Source organism: Triticum aestivum, chromosome 3B (assembly GCF_018294505.1).
Source record: "Triticum aestivum cultivar Chinese Spring chromosome 3B, IWGSC CS RefSeq v2.1, whole genome shotgun sequence".
Taxonomy (NCBI): Eukaryota; Viridiplantae; Streptophyta; class Magnoliopsida; order Poales; family Poaceae; genus Triticum; species Triticum aestivum.
The window spans coordinates 665,757,081-665,774,754 of NC_057801.1; the positions used below are offsets into that span (position 1 = coordinate 665,757,081).

Sequence of the window (17,674 nt, forward strand, 5' to 3'; positions counted from 1 at the left end):
CTTTCTTGGAACATCAACATAGCATGGCAAAGTAAAAAAAAAAAAAAAAAAAACGAAGATGCACGCTGTTCAGCTATGTTTAGATAGAATTACAGGAGCCTTCGCAGAATACACTGCATGCACTATTTCCTTTGAACATCAACACAGCATGGCATATAGCATATCATGGATTCAATAATTAGCCGTGAGCTTACAAAATACAACATGAATCACAAGCTATTCCTACTGCATGGACCCACTGTACTGCTTATTTACTCATCAGCAACAACCTCTGGCTGGGGCCCCGAAGTTACCTACGTTGAGGTGAACTGAATGCCACGGAGACGACAGGAACCGACATGTTCAGTGCCAATGTCTCAGGTGAGATGAGATCACAACTGTACTTCAACATATGCTTTGCCCGGTTATCGTTTCTATCAGCTAGCATGGATTAGTATTGTACTATTATTACTATCATAGTATACACTTGCACTTCAAAAAAAGTGAGATGACACTATAAAAACTAGTCAGTCACCTTTCGCGATCACAACAAACACGTCGTCCAGAGACCACTTCTTAATCTCCGACTTGTGCTCTGGATTAATGATTGCCTCATCGGTGTTTGCGAGCCGGTAGCCGATCACAATCTCGTCTCTCTCACGAGCCCTCACCATTATGTCCAGGAAACTCAACTCCTCTTGTTCGTACAGGTAAAACTCAGCAGACCGTATGCACATCTCGTTGCCCTGTACCACAGGATTACCAGGGTCAGATCTAAGGCAGGTCACTCACTGGGTAGTTAACTTTAAAAACTATCATCTGGTACGTCATTAAATAGAGATGCTTCAAGTCATTGTTAACTGGTAAGTGTGGCTTGTACACATAGATTGTGGAAACAGCATGTTATTGCAATATTAAAGCACAATTAAAATTATGTCACAATTTAGATAGTACCTCCTCAGCAAAAAGTTCCTCAAGAACTCTGTTGATTTGCTTGTCTTCTGCTACCATTGCTAATGCCATACTGACAAGTTCATTTGACAGGACGTAATCGCTGATTTTGGAGACAGATACAAGGTTTCTAGTTCTTGAGTCCAGTATCTCACTGATTATTATTGATTTGTCCGATGCATGCTGCATCTTCCGAATCCAGGAGCTGTGAGAGAAGCCATTGTGATGTAGAGGTGATTTTGACTCCTTCGACGGAAGACGTTTGGACTACAGAAGAAGGTATATATCAGTAATGCAGCGGTCGTCTACCTGTGCACTGTCAGTTATACTCCCTCCGTTCGGAATTACTTGTCGTAGAAATGGATGTATCTAGATGTATTTTAGTTCTAGATGCATTCATTTCCGAGACAAGTAATTCCGAACGGAGGGAGTATATGCTACAGCCAGGCTGCTTGTTGCTTACCTGAACGTCACGAATTAGAAGAAGTGTAGCTAAGGACCGTGAATCTGATTGTACAATGGAGTCCTCCACTGACTCATCTGCAAGAATTAAAATCTGTGGTTTCAAAGTTAGCAATGGGTGTATTTCAGCATAGGTAAACTGAGAATAGAAGAAATGCGAGCCAAGATGACTAACTATTTTGGACAACATTGACGGTTTCATGAAACAATCATTGTTTGAATAGAAACTAGTACTATATTTGTCTCTATGATAGGGCATATACTCACAGAATCAAAGGTCTCAAGAGGCAAGCTTTCTAAGTGCCGCCTGATGACAGCATTCCCTTCTTTGTGTACAAGTTTAATGTTTGTTAGTCCAAGAATATCCATACCACCGTCAGTCAGTTTTGTCTCCCTCGCCTTCTCTGGCACCTCATTGAACATCCACAATTCAGAACCTGGAGCAAGAAATGCTTCTAGAACCTACACAACAGCGCCAACATTCATATCCAAAATGTGCGTAAACGTACATCGATCCTGCCAAAATGCGCAGGTTAACTTACCATTATCATATCGTGGATGTCACGTCGCCAACCACAGAACAAAATTTTCTCTGGATATTTAGGAGGGGTGGGAACGTTAGGTAGAAAACCCTTATGCACCTGGCAAGAAATAACATAGATCAAATAAAAATCTAAGTGAATAGAATTTTTTTATTGGGAAGTATGACAGGCTTGATGATAGTTGATACAAAGAGACCATAACTCAGAAAATTAACCTCTGGTAGAGGAGCAGGTGCATAAGTATCATCATCTTCTGCTATAACAAGGATCTCATCACCTTCTCTTAAAACATAATCATCATCCGGATTCATTAATATACTTCCAAATCTTGACGCAAGCTTCACTCCACAGGGCACAGCATCAGGGAATGAGATTAACACATCCCCAAACCGCATGCCATCCAATTCTGGCCATCTTTTTATATAGAACTCTGCATTTTCGAATCCCAAAATATCCTCCCATATCTGCAAAAGAATATGGTGGGTTAGCAATCATGTAGATACATCCCGGGCAAAAATACAGGACCAAACAGCATTGCAGTTTAGTATGCCAGGCTCAAAGATTTTGTTTCTTTTCTTTCTTACTGGAGAACCAAGTGTTACATTGAAATGTACCTGTGCCAAGCCAGGTTGGAGTGCACACTGTATCATCAAACGTCCAATGACATCATGGGCAACAACTGTTTCAATTAGTTCACCTCCAACCAATTTCACCAAAGGTTCATTGTCAAGGTCACTCATCTCTACAACAATATGCCCCCTTAAGCCCTCTTTTACTCCAGTCAGGCTCAGTACGACACGCAAAGCTCGTGCATCACTCTGGGGGGGAATGGAGAAAATGAACGTTGAGCAAATAATTATATGAGCTGTTAACCCCAAAATAGTAAAGGTGGATAGAAGAAAATACTAACTTGGTCTGCATTTTCATCAGATGCTAAAACAATAATAGCACGTGCTTTGGAAACAGAAACCTGTGGGGAGGAAAGGGCATTTCAGGTAGATATTTACATAACACATAGCAGGAAAAGAAACCATCCGAGGAGTGTATCCATAGTGGAAGATCAGAAGAATAGCTCGGTACCTTCTTCAGATCTGCTAGGATTAGAGGACTGCCGCTTCTACATATTACAGATGTTCCCATGAAGTCAAATCCTAGCTTTCCTATGTCCATCTCCATCTCTTCCTTGTCTCTTTCTGCCAGGACAACAACTACACCACCACCAATGCTTTTATTCGCTATAGCTAGCTGCTTCAGAAGAGAGCCCTGCTCCACATAGTGAAAAAAGTAGTAAACCAGTTGATTCAGTCTTTATCAATACCCAAGCAAGCAAATAAACCTCAGTGCTCAGTGCACAACTTCCCTCAGCAAGATTGGAGGATAATGTACAAAATGAAGTGCATAAAGTGACTAAAAATGGTGAAAAAAGACCAACATTTAAATTCCGAAGTTGGTTTGTCTAAAATGGAATTTAAAATACAGAATCAAGTCTTGAAAGCTTAATGTGTGTTGAATCCTAAAATATAAAACCCTACATGTCAGCATACATAACATTTCTTACAAGGATTGTTACTTATTATTGATACTAAAGCAATATTTCATCAGAACATTACCAGCTTGTCGCTCCATCCGAGGATTAGTATATGGTTGACCTCTATCACCTCGCTTTTCCCCTTACGCCAAGAATCTACCTTCTCCGATATGGCATCTGACACAAGCCCGAGCATCGTGGCAAACACCAGCATGCCACCGGCACTAATCGACACGGACACAATCCTTGGACCGAGGCCAACCTGGTCAGCATGGTTTCCTGAATCTGCCACAAAAGTCCAAGAAAGCCAAAGAGCCTCCAGGAACCCACTGCCACTGACAGAATACAGCGCAATGCCGCCCGAGGCGATGAGAACTACAGTGGCGATCAGGAGGGCAAGCAGCTTCGCATACGGATGCCCTGAGAAGAACACATCAACCTTGTAAGCAATCCGCTTCTCGAGAGGCACTTCTTCCTCGGTGCTTCTCGCCCTGCTGGAATTTTCTTTCTTACGCCGCAGCTGGTCAGCGTATTTAAAAAGGAATATCGGTATTGCCACAGCAAACATCGGAGCTAATTTCCAGCTCTCGGAGCTAACAAAGCCGGAACCAGGGTCCCCCAGAACCCAGGATGTCTCAGCAGTTTCCTCACTGTCCACAGCATCAGCACCACCACTGCATGATCTGACCTTTTCCTGCAAAGATGCAAGTGCTTATAAGCTGTCAGCGAGATCAGTTATGGTGAAACCAACTGGCACCACACAAATTTTGACAGGTGAAATAGGGAGTACCTGGAGTCCCAGCACTTTCATCCACTGCCAGAAGGCCAGGGAAGAGCTTGTGACGGTTACAACCAGCAACTGCAGCAATTAATTCACGGGGGAAATGGACCAGAATAGTAAGTCAGCTGCTGCAAATAAGGCTGGAGCTTTAAATGGCATTGCTTACTAGCAGGAGGCAGTACGGCGAGAGATCGAATCCGCGAGCGCGCGGCGGCGGCGGGGGCGGAGGCGAGAGCGGCCTCCTCTCCCCGAGCAGCGCGGACTGCTTGACCACGGAGGCCAGGGACTTCTCCTCGTCCCGCTGCGAGGCCGCCACCCTCCGCGTGGTGGCGGGATTGCTGCTAGGGTTCCGGCGGGCGGGGGCGGCGGCGGCGGCGGCGGGCGGCGGCGTCTGCTGCTGGCGCGGCGGGCGCGGGCGCGAGGCGTGCGGGCCGAGGAAGGACGGGTAGCACCAGTCGCGGTCGAGCACGCCGGCGTTGGGCGCCGCGTGGGAGGGGTCGTCCACGGCGACGGTGAGCCGCCTGGGCACCTGCGGGAGGGGCGCCGCCGCCGTTGTGGTCGAGCGGCGGGCGAGGATGCCGCCGTCCCTCCCGCCCCGCCTTATCTCGGCGGAGGCGGCGGCGGCCGCGGTGGCGGAGCCGGCGATGGTGCGCGATTTGGCGAGCTGCGGCCGCTGCGGGCGCGGGGCCGGGTCGTCGCGGCCGGCGCCGGGGTCCGCCTCGCCGCCGTCGCTCTCCGCCATTAGCAGCAGCGGAGCTCGAGCTCCCCCCCGTCCGGCGCTCGCCCAGCTGGTGGTGGCAGTAATAAGCCACTCGGCAGAATTCTTCCACTTTAACCACGTGATTAGTTATCCCGGCGACGCCAGACAGGATCAGCGGACCATGACTAGTGGGCCGGCCCCACCTGTCATCCGCCGTGGACGGTTAGTTGACCGTGACTGTGGAGTGAGCGGGGCAGCGGCGGCATGTCGTAGCTAGCTCGGCGGAGGTGGTAAGCATAAACAGCGCAACAGTAGCCGCGGGAGAGGAAGGGGGCGGCGATCGTGGCGCCGTGGCGGAGGCAGCGCACGTGCGGCGCGCGTGGGCAGCCGCAAAGGCAGCCGGAGCACAACACCAACAGCGACGGATGGATCCCCCGTCCCGTCCCGTGCGGTGATCTGATCTCTCTTCCTTTTCATTTCCGCGCGTAAAACCGCCGGACCGGGCCTGGGTCATGTGGAGCTGGTGGGAGGTCGGGCGATCTGGTCCGTCCGCCGCTCCACTTGGTGGCGAAGGCGCCGGATCTCGGCCGTCCGTCGGCGAATCGCCGGACCGGACGAAACTTTGCCGGGCAGCTTGTTGCAGGGAGAAAAAAAAGAAAGTTTGGTTAACTGCTATTTTTTCCGAATGTAGTTAACTGCTTAGCTGGCGGTGTAATTTCCTTTGTGTTAGCATGAGAGCATGTGCTCGCGCGTTGTTAATTTCAGGACAGAACTTTCCATCCCTGATTGGAGCAGTAATTCGTTTGTTTATTGCAGCGGCGGCAACAGAGCACATGTCCTGGTGTGTGTTTTTTTTTTTGCGAATTCCTGGTATTTTTTTTTCGGTTGCTTGCTTTCTTGCTACTTGCTAGCGTAGCGAGCATCCAAGGAGCACGCAAGTAAATTTTTTTCCTTTTTAGTTCGCCCTAAAAGAGCTATTTTCTATTTTCCTTTTTTGTAATCGTCCATTTTCCCTTCAGAGAATACCGTTTTGGCAATCTATATTGTAATTTTCTTTTTTGCGAAAATGATTCAGATCTATAATCAAAGTTCACCGGAAGTACAAACCACCTCAAGCATGATAAAAATTACATTGAGATTTTGAGACCACCAAACACCGCTACCGTCGTTAGAATGAGCCGCCGACGCGCCGCTATTGCCGCTCCCCTACCGGAGCCGGCTTGACCTTGTCGATGACAGTCGGGAAGTCTTCATGCACGTGACCCTAAGGACCAGCGCCCTGGAGTCGCAGTGTCGTCGTTGAACCCCCTGAATAGATCTGAAACACCTGACACCAAATCTCGCCACATGACGAGAAACCCTAACCTCACTGTCCAAAGGAGGTTGCAGGAGTCTACGCTGGAGCTCTGTCGACTACGTCCAGATGAATGGACTCGAGGAGGATCGGAGTCCGAAAGACAAACTCGAAGAAGAAGTTTCACCATCCGTCCGTCGCACCTGCAAGAACTAAAAAACCCTAACCTAAACTACTAACTAGGGCGGAGGCACCGGGATTCCCCTCCCCGCCACCGGCCTCTAGAGCGGCGCAGAGGGGAGGCGAATCCACGGGCTCGACGGCGAAGTCCAGAAGGGAGAATTTACCCTAGCCGTACTTTTTTTTTCAAAAAATAACTACATGTCTCTACTATCCTATAAATTGGAGTTGGTGGTGAGTTCTCTCCCCCGAGCCACCCCTATCTTCCTCATCCATCTAGAACCCACCAGACCCTCCAATTGATGAGAGAAAAATAAAATCATACTATATTGCAATGGTGCTCTCATCGCTGCCATAGTTACGCAAGTGCGGCGTTGGCTACTTAATTGAGTTTCTTCTCATAGTATTACAGGATGCAGTTTCTTCTTGTATACAACTAATACAATGCAGTTGAATCATTTTTGTGGTTTCGTAGTAATGCATGAACCATGTTCTAGTCTACTAGTAATACTAGAAACTACTCAACAACGAGATACAAGTGGATACAAGGCGACCCTTCTCTGAGAAGAAGATACAGTGAGACCCTAACTGCCACATTTTTGTACATAGAATCTACACCGGCCTGAATTGTCTTCAGGAGGCTTTATATGGCATGTGCCAGCCTGAATCGCCTTCAAGAGGCTTTATAAACAGTACTAGGAACTCGCCTACAACGAGACAAAGGCTTCACTATTCGCATGTCGATCGAGACTTGGTCCTAACTTAGCGGGTGTGGATAAAGATGGCAAAATGGGACCCACGACATCTGGATGACCTGACCCATGAGAACACATCCTCGATGGCTCCATTCCGACATCAAAGAAGATGCCTCCATGACCAGGAAGGAGCCAAAGGACTTACTTATAGGAAACGACATCACCACCATGGCTCCGCTGCTTGGACACCAATACCTATAAAGAACAAACAACACACTTTGTGAAAATCACCCCCACCCCCACCACCGTTGAGCACACATGCAAACTATCGGAGGTGAGTGGACGCGCTAGATATCCGGCGTGGAGAGATGAGATCGCTTGTCGGAGAACCATCCAAGATGGTTTAGTGAGTAATGGCAAACTAACGGAGGTACATATCCTATGGATGTGGGTGGATTGTGCCAAAGGAAGAGCTTAGGTCATTTTAGGAATGGATTCATGAAACGTCACAATGAGGACTCTAGGTGGCCATCTACGCAACATTATATGGCATCCACCATGGTTGGCTATACATAGATGATTGCAAGGGCTTAGGGATTGCAATAGAAGTGGTGTTCCCTGAAGTGGAGCATAGGGAATGTATGCGACAACTAGCTGCTAATTTTACAAGGAACTTAGGGGGGAGTTTATGACGAGAACCTATAGCCAACATCATACACATGCAACTTCAGGAAGCACGAGCACCACTTAAGAGTGTTGTACACCGAGAATCCTTTGGTGTAGGAATACACTGAATCACATCATGGAAATGTGTGGTCAAAAAGCAGGTTCGATGAAATACACAAGGTAGAGTATGTGACCAGTAACCTTGAAGAGTGTTTTAATTCAAAGATTAAGTCAACGAAAGGGCTTATGTTGTGACAAACATTTGACAATACCAGGCATATGTTGATGATAAAGATAGATTTGCGCAAAAGAGTTGCATATACACAATATGTTGGCCATGCCATACTCTCATATGTGATTAAGGCATTGCATGCAAAGCTAGAGGATATGCTCAACCTATGAGGAAGAGATGACATATACAGACAGTAAAAACAAGGAATGGAGGTATCTAGTGGATTTACCAAGTGGTACATGTAGTTGTTGGCAATGGCAGATACGTGGCCAGCCAATGCATACGTGCCCTGGTCTTCATGGCGAACACCAAGGGTGCCAATGACACAATGTTCTCTTTTATAATATATTTTATATTATAAAGAAATCATAATTCCTATAGCAACATTGTTCACAATGGTAACACCCATTGTTGTGCAAATTTGGCCATGTTATCATGCACTATGCCATGGATGTGGCCATGACCATGACCATATGCCTTGAATTCCATGCATGCTCATATTAGATAGGCCATTTTGTGAAGATATTTTTTAAAATTTGTGGTATTGCAAGTTTATTATTTTTCCCACAAACTATTGCACATAAGGTGGCTCAATGCAAAAGCATTCCAATTTTTGAGTCTTTTTTCATTTCCTTTGATTTTCTCAAAATGGGATCAAACTAGGAAGGTTAACCATTCATACCAAATGGTTTTTAATTCCAACTTTAGTTGTCCCAAGTACATACATCACCAATATTAAATCATAAAATGATTTTTGTCAATTTTTAGTACCAAACTACATCACACTTGTAATTCAAATTTGAGAAAGTTCTGATAATTCACTAGGAATCCAGTAAATGAATGAAATATAGCAATAACACTCTTAAATTCATGAAACTTGGTTAGTGGGCATCCAATATGACATACTTTTGATGAAGAATGAAAAGGCCCAATTTTCAAACTTATTTCAGACACTTCCTTCACACAAAAGTCATTTCTCGCACTTGGAAAATGGAAAACAAATATTATAAAAAATCATAATTCCTATTGCAACATTGTTCACAATGGTAACACCCATAGTTGTGCCAAATGTGACCATGTTATCATGGACTATGCCATGCATGTGACCATGCATGGCATGCCCATATGCCTTGAATTCCATGCATGTTCATACTAGGTAGGCCATTTTGTGAAGGTTTTCTTTTCAAATTTGTGGTATTGCAAGCTTGTTGTTTTCCCCATAAACTAGTGCACATAAGAAGGCTCAATGCAAAAGCATTTCAATTTTTGAGTCTTTTTCCATTTTCTTTGATTTTTTTTTCAAAATGGAGTCAAACTAGAAAGGTTGGCCATTCATACCAAATGGTTTGCAATTTCACCTTTGGTTGTCCCAAGTGCATGCACCACCAACATTAAAGGCTAAAATGATTTTTTTTTCAATTTTCAAGACCAATCTACATCACAGCTGTAGTTCAAATTTAAGCAAGTTCTGATAATTCATTAGAAATCTAGTAAATCGATGAAATATAGCAATGACACTCTCAAATAAATAAAACTTGGTCAATGGGCATCCAACGTGACATAGTTTTGATGAAAAATGAAAATGCCCAAATTTTTAACTTATTTTAGGGACTTCCTTCATAAAAAAGTCATTGTTGGCACTTGGATGCCCATGTTGACAAAAAATTATAGAAAATGATGAAAGTCTCGAAAATGGAAATCTTTTTGCATATATCCCTTTTTTATGGACTAGTTTGTGGGGAAAATGATAAACAAACAATTTCAAATACTAGCAAAAAAACCATTCACACCCCCGGTGGTAGTCAATGAATCTTGGGTACATCCTTCGCGTCTGTGAGTACATACAAGGATGGTGGGTGTTTCAGAACACACATACACATACTAGCTCAGTTAGCGCTTCCGCTGTTCTTTGAGCGGCCGGTCTGGAGTTCGAGTACTCTTCCCGGAATTATAAGCCACCTTTTTCGGCCATTTAGCTAGGCACGGACACACGGGCCCTCTGGCCACCTACGACCACGCGGCCCACAGGTGCTGCCCCACGCGTCAATAACTGTGCCCACCTATGACCATCCAACCACTTACATATGGACCCGCATGGGGTATCTCGCACGACAATAACTGCGCCCACTTATGACCACACAGCTGCTGACAGATGGTACCGCACGGGGGTGTCCCATGCTGAAAGAACATGTGGTGCCCCCATGTTTGGTTTTGGTAATTGATGACAATCTCTATGGACTAATGGTTGCCTTGAGTTATATTTGAAGGTTTTGTCCATAGGATTTTCTTGAAGTCTATGTGTTGGTTTCAAGGAGTTTATGAGTTGACCAAGGTGCTATTAAGGAATTATCCAAAGATTGGTCATGTGAGTGTTGAGCTTATTGCAAGCATGTTTTGAAGAAGAAGATTGTGTGATCATTCATGTTTATCTTCAAGACATCATCCAAATGAAGAGAGTTGGAAAGATTCAAGGTTGATCAAGACTAAGTCAAGAGTGAATCAAGTTGATCAACTCACAAAGCGTAGAAGATGTACCGAGAGGGATCAAGTGATCCCATGGTATGGTAAGCATTGTCAATTACGCTCTGCGTACTAACCCATGGTCTTCGTGAGAGTTCTTTGTGGGGTTAGGATGCGGTGTGCAAGTTCAAGTGATGCATCATAAAGAGATCAAGTGCTTGAAGCTTGCTGCCCATTGTGGTGACAATGTGTTGGGGAACGTAGTGATTTCAAAAAAATTCCTACGCACACGCAAGATCATGGTGATGCATAGCAACGAGTGGGGAGAGTGTGTCCACGTACCCTCGTAGACCGAAAGCGGAAGCGTTAGAACAACGCGGTTGATGTAGTCGTACGTCTTCACGGCCCGACCGATCAAGCACCAAAACTACGGCACCTCCGAGTTGTAGCCCACGTTCAGCTCGATGATGTCCCTCGAACTCCGATCCAACTGAGTGTCGAGGGAGAGTTCCGTCGGCACGACGGCATGGTGACGATCTTGATGTTCTACCGTCGCAGGGCTTCACCTAAGCACCGCTACAATATTATCGAGGAGGGCTATGGTGGAGGGGGGCACCGCACACGGCTAAGAGATCAAGAGATCAATTGTCGTGCCTTGAGGTGCCCCTTGCCCTCGTATATAAAGGAGCCAGGGGGAGGGGGTCGGCCGGCCAGGAGGGGCGCGCCAGGAGGAGTCCTCCTCCCACTGGGAGTAGGACTCCCCCCTTCCTTGTTGGAGCAGGAGAGGAGAGGGAAGGAGAGAGTGGGGGAACGATAGGGGGGCGCCGCCCCCCTCCTTGTCCAATTCAGACTTGGGGGGGAGGGGCGTGCGGCTGCCCCTTGGCCGCCTCTCCTCTTCCACCACTTGGGCCCATGAGGCCCATTAACCTCCGGGGGGGTTCCGATAACCCCCCGGTACTCCGGTATATACTCGATAACCCCCGAAAACATTCCGGTGTCCGAATATAGTCGTCCAATATATCATCTACATGTCTCGACCATTTCGAGACTCCTCGTCATGTCCGTAATCACATTCGGGACTCTGAACAAACTTCGGTACATCAAAACTCATAAACTCATAATATAACTGTCATTGAAACCTTAAGCGTGTGGACCCTACAGGTTCAAGAACTATGTAGACATGACCGAGAACCGTTTCCGGTCAATAACCAATAGTGGAACCTGGATGCTCATATTGGCTCCTACATATTCTACGAAGATCTTTATCGGTCAAACCGCATAACATCATACGTTGTTCCCTTTGTCATAGGTATGTTACTTGCCTGAGATTTGATCGTCGGTATCTCAATACCTAGTTCAATCTCGTTACCGGCAAGTCTCTTTACTCTTTATGTAATGCATCATTCCGTAACTAACTCATTAGCTACATTGCTTGCAAGGCTTATAGTGATGTGCATTACCGAGAGGGCCTAGAGATACCTCTCCGACAATCGGAGTGACAAATCCTAATCTCGAAATACGCCAACCCAACATGTACCTACAGAGACACCTATAGGGCTCCTTTATAATCACCCAGTTACATTGTGACGTTTGGTAGCACACAAAGTGTTCCTCCGGTAAACGGGAGTTGCATAATCTCATAGTTGTAGGAACATGTATAAGTCATGAAGAAAGCAATAGCAACATACTAAACGATCAAGTGCTAAGCTAACAGAATGGGTCATGTCAATCATATCATTCTCCTAATGATGTGATCCCGTTAATCAAATGACAACTCATGTCTATCATTAGGAAACATAAACATCTTTGATTAATGAGCTAGTCAAGTAGAGGCATACTAGTGACTTTAAGTTTGTTTATGTATTCACACATGTATTATGTTTCCGGCTAATACAATTATAGCATGAATAATAATCATTTATCATGATGTGAGGAAATAAATAATAACTTTATTATTGCCTCTAGGGCATATTTCCTTCAGTCTCCCACTTGCACTAGAGTCAATAATCTAGGTTACACAGTAATGATCCTAACACCCATGGAGTCTTGGTGCTGATCATGTTTTGCTTGTGGAAGAGGCTTAGTCAACGGGTCTGCAATATTCAGATCCGTATGTATCTTGCAAATCTCTATGTCTCCCACCTGGACTTGGTCCCGGATGGAATTGAAGCGTCTCTTGATGTGCTTGGTTCTCTTGTGAAATCTGGATTCCTTTGCCAAGGCAATTGCACCAGTATTGTCACAGAAGATCTTCATTGGTCCTGATGCACTAGGTATGACACCTAGATCGTAAATGAACTCCTTCATCCAGACTCCTTCATTTGCTGCTTCTGAAGCAGCTATGTACTCCACTTCGCATGTAGATCCCGCCACGACGCTTTGTTTAGAACTGCACCAACTGACAGCTCCACCGTTCAATATAAACATGTATCCGGTTTGCGATTTAGAATCGTACGGATCAATGTCAAAGCTTGCATCGACGTAACCATTTACGACTAGCTCTTTGTCACCTCCACAAACGAGAAACATATCCTTACTCCTTTTCAGGTATTTCAGGATGTTCTTGACCGCTGTCCAGTGATCCACTCCTCGATTACTTTGGTACCTCCCTGCCAAACCTATTGCTAAGCATACGTCAGGTCTGGTACACAACATTGCATACATGATAGAGCCTATGGCTGAAGCATAGAGAACATCTTTCATTTTCTCTCTATCTTCTGCTGTGGTCGGGCATTGAGTTTGACTCAACTTCACACCTTGTAATACAGGCAAGAACCCTTTCTTTGCCTGATCCATTTTGAACTTTTTCAAAACTTTATCAAGGTATGTGCTTTGTGAAAGTCCAATTAAGCGTCTTGATCTATCTCTATAGATCTTGATGCCCAATATGTAAGCAGCTTCATCGAGGTCTTTCATTGAAAAACTTTTATTCAAGTATCCCTTTATGCTATCCAGAAATTCTATATCATTTCCAATTAACAATATGTCGTCTACATATAATATCAGAAATGCTACAGAGCTCCCACTCACTTTCTTGTAAATACAGACTTCTCCAAAAGTCTGTATAAAACCATATGCTTTGATTACACTATCAAAGCGCTTATTCCAACTCCGAGAGGCTTACACCAATACATAAATGGATCGCTGGAGCTTGCATACTTTGTTATCACCTTTTGGATCGACAAAACCTTCTGGTTGCATCATATACAACTCTTCTTCTAGAAATCCATTCAGGAACGTAGTTTTGACATCCATTTGCCATATTTCATAATCATAAAATGCGGCAATCGCTAACATGATTTGGACAGACTTAAGCATCGCTACGGGTGAGAAAGTCTCATCGTAGTCAACCCCCTTGAACTTGTTGAAAACCTTTTGCAACAAGTCGAGCTTTGTAGACAGTTACATTACCATCAGCGTTAGCCTTCTTCTTGAAAATCCATTTATTCTCGATGGCTTGCCGATCATCAGGCAAGTCAACCAAAGTCCATACTTTGTTCTCATACATGGATCCCATCTCAGATTTCATGGCCTCAAGCCATTTTGCGGAATCTGGGCTCATCATCGCTTCCTCATAGTTCGTAGGTTCGTCATGGTCAAGTAACATGACTTCCAGAATAGGATTACCGTACCACTCTGGTGCGGATCTTACTCTGGTTGACCTACGAGGTTCGGTAGTAACTTGATCTGAAGTTTCATGATCAATATCATTATCTTCCTCACCGATTGGTGTAGTTGTCACAGGAACGGTTTCTTGTGATGAACTACTTTCCAATAAGGGAGCAGGTACAGTTACCTCATCAAGTTCTACTTTCCTCCCACTCACTTCTTTCAAGAGAAACTCCTTTTCTAGAAAGGATCCGAATTTAGCAACAAAAATCTTGCCCTCAGATCTGTGATAGAAGGTGTACCCAATAGTCTCTTTTGGGTATCCTATGAAGACACATTTCTCCGATTTGGGTTCGAGCTTATCTGGTTGAAGTTTCTTCACATAAGCATCGCAGCCCCAAACTTTAAGAAACGACAACTTTGGTTTCTTGCCAAACCACAGTTCATAAGGCGTCGTCTCAACGGATTTTGATGGTGCCCTATTTAACGTGAATGCGGCCGTCTCTAAAGCATAACCCCAAAAAGATAGCGGTAAATCAGTAAGAGACATCATAGATCACACCATATCTAGTAAAGTACGATTACGACGTTCGGACACACCATTTCGTTGTGGTGTTCCGGGTGGCATGAGTTGCGAAACTATTCCGCATTTCTTCAAATGTAAACCAAACTCGTAACTCAAATATTCTCCTTCACGATCAGATCATAGAAAATTTATTTTCTTGTTACGATGATTTTCCACTTCACTCTGAAATTCTTTGAACTTTTCAAATGTTTCAGACTTGTGTTTCATCAAGTAGATAGACCCATATCTGCTCAAATCATCTGTGAAGGTGAGAAAATAACGATACCAGCCGCGAGCCTCAATATTCATTGGACCACATACACCGGTATGTATGATTTCCAACAAATGAGTTGCTCGCTCCATAGTTCCGGAGAACGGTGTTTTAGTCATCTTGCCCATGAGGCACGGTTCGCAAGTACCAAGTGATTCATAATCAAGTGATTCCAGAAGTCCATCAGTATGGAGTTTCTTCATGCGCTTTACACCAATATGACCTAAACGGCAGTGCCACAAATAAGTTGCACTATCATTATCAACTCTGCATCTTTTGGCTTCAACATTATGAATATGTGTATCACTACTATCGAGATTTAATAAAAATAGACCACTCTTCAAGGGTGCATGACCATAAAAGATATTACCCATATAAATAGAACAACCATTATTCTCTGATTTAAATGAATAACCGTCTCACATCAAACAAGATCCAGATATAATGTTCATGCTCAACACTGGCACCAAATAACAATTACTCAGGTCTAAAACTAATCCCGAAGATAGATGTAGAGGTAGCGTGCCGACTGCGATCACATCGACTTTGGAACCATTTCCCATGCGCATCGTCACCTCGTCCTTAGCCAATATTCTCTTAATCCGTAGTCCCTGTTTCGAGTTGCAAATATTAGCAACAGAACCAGTATCAAATACCCAGGTGCTACTGCGAGCATTAGTAAGGTATACATCAATAACATGTATATCACATATACCTTTGTTCACCTTGCCATCCTTCTTATCCGCCAAATACTTGGGGCAGTTCCGCTTCCAGTGACCAGTCTGTTTGCAGTAGAAGCAAACAGTCTCAGGCTTAGGTCTAGACTTGGGTTTCTTCTCTTGAGCAGCAACTTGTTTGCTGTTCTTCTTGAAGTTCCCCTTCTTCTTCCCTTTACCCTTTTTCTTGAAACTAGTGGTCTTATTAACCATCAACACTTGATGCTCCTTATTGATTTCTACCTCCGCAGCCTTTAGCATTGCGAAGAGCTCGGGAATAGTCTTGTCCATCCCTTGCATATTATAGTTCATCACGAAGCTCTTGTAGCTTGGTGGCAGTGATTGAAGAATTTTGTCAATGACACTATCATCAGGAAGATTAACTCCCAATTGAATCAAGTGATTATTATACCCTGACATTTTGAGTATGTGTTCACTGACAGAACTATTCTCCTCCATCTTGCAGCTATAAAACTTATTGGAGACTTCATATCTCTCAATCCGGGCATTTGCTTGAAATATTAACTTCAACTCCTGGAACATCTCATATGCTCCATGACGTTCAAAACGTCGTTGAAGTCCCGGTTCTAAGCCGTAGAGCATGGCACACTGAACTATCGAGTAGCCATCAGCTTTGCTCTGCCAAACGTTCACAACGTCCGCAGTTGCATCGGCAGCAGGCTTGGCACCCAGCGGTGCATCCAGGACGTAATTCTTCTATGCAGCAATGAGGATAATCCTCAAGTTACGGACCCAGTCCGTGTAATTGCTACCATCATCTTTCAACTTTGCTTTCTCAAGGAACGCATTAAAATTCAATGGAACAACAGCACGAGCCATCTATCTACAACAAACATAGACATGCAAAATACTATCAGGTACTAAGTTCATGATAAATTTAAGTTCAATTAATCATATTACTAAAGAACTCCCACTAAGACAGACATCTCTCTAGTCATCTAAGTGATCACGTGATCCAAATCAACTAAACCATGTCCGATCATCACGTGAGATGGAGTAGTTTTCAATGGTGAACATCACTATGTTGATCATATCTACTATATGATTCACGTTCGACCTTTCGGTCTCCGTGTTCCGAGGCCATATCTGTATATGCTAGGCTCGTCAAGTTTAACCTGAGTATTCCGCGTGTGCAACTGTTTTGCACCCGTTGTATTTGAACATAGAGCCTATCACACCCGATCATCACGTGGTGTCTCAGTACGAAGAACTTTCGCAACGGTGCATACTCAAGGAGAACACTTCTTGATAATTAGTGAGAGATCATATTAAAATGCTACCGTCAATCAAAGCAAGATAAGATGCATAAAGGATAAACATCACATGCAATCAATATAAGTGATATGATATGGCCATCATCATCTTGTGCTTGTGATCTCCATCTCCAAAGCACCGTCATGATCACCATCGTCACCGGCGCGACACCTTGATCACAATCGTAGCGTCGTTGTCGTTTCGCCATCTATTGCTTCTACGACTATCGCTACTGCTTAGTGATAAAGAAAAGCAATTACAGGGCGCTTGCATTTCATACAATAAAGCGACAACCATATGGCTCCTGCCAGTTGCCGATAACTCGGTTACAAAACATGATCATCTCATACAATAAAATATATCATCACGTCTTGACCATATCACATCACAACATACCCTGCAAAAACAAGTTAGACATCCTCTACTTTATTGTTGTAAATTTTACGTGGCTGCTACGGGCTGAGCAAGAATCGTTCTTACCTACGCATCAAAACCACAACGATAGTTCGTCAAGTTAGTGCTGTTTTAACCTTCGCAAGGACCGGGCGTAGCCACACTCGGTTCAACTAAAGTTGGAGAAAACTGACACCCGCCAGCCACCTGTGTGCAAAGCACGTCGGTAGAACCAATCTCGCGTAAGCGTACGCATAATGTCTGTCCAGGCCGCTTCATCCAACAATACCGCCGAACCAAAGTATGACATGCTGGTAAGCAGTATGACTTATATCACCCACAACTCACTTGTGTTCTACTCGTGCATATAACATC

At 44.5% G+C, this 17,674-nt stretch overlaps 1 protein-coding gene across 2 annotated transcripts; it reads right to left on the reverse strand.

The window, feature by feature from the left end:
- Positions 1 to 130: 130 nt before the first annotated feature.
- Positions 131 to 5,448, reverse strand: LOC123071565 (probable ion channel POLLUX). Of its 2 annotated transcripts, XM_044495143.1 has the most exons (12): positions 4,410 to 5,419; positions 4,253 to 4,321; positions 3,545 to 4,156; positions 3,015 to 3,197; positions 2,845 to 2,904; positions 2,549 to 2,752; positions 2,150 to 2,398; positions 1,935 to 2,033; positions 1,660 to 1,854; positions 1,394 to 1,486; positions 934 to 1,197; positions 131 to 725 (listed from the first exon to the last, which is right to left on the reverse strand). In XM_044495143.1, exons 1-12 carry the CDS (start codon positions 4,983 to 4,985, stop codon positions 507 to 509), a joined length of 2,823 nt encoding a protein of 940 aa, XP_044351078.1. In that variant the 5' UTR covers positions 4,986 to 5,419; the 3' UTR covers positions 131 to 506. The 2 variants fall into 2 exon arrangements, with proteins under 2 accessions (XP_044351078.1, XP_044351079.1); XM_044495144.1 differs by lacking the exon at positions 131 to 725 and having other exon boundaries at positions 946 to 1,197; positions 1,394 to 1,470; positions 4,410 to 5,448.
- Positions 5,449 to 17,674: the final 12,226 nt, after the last annotated feature.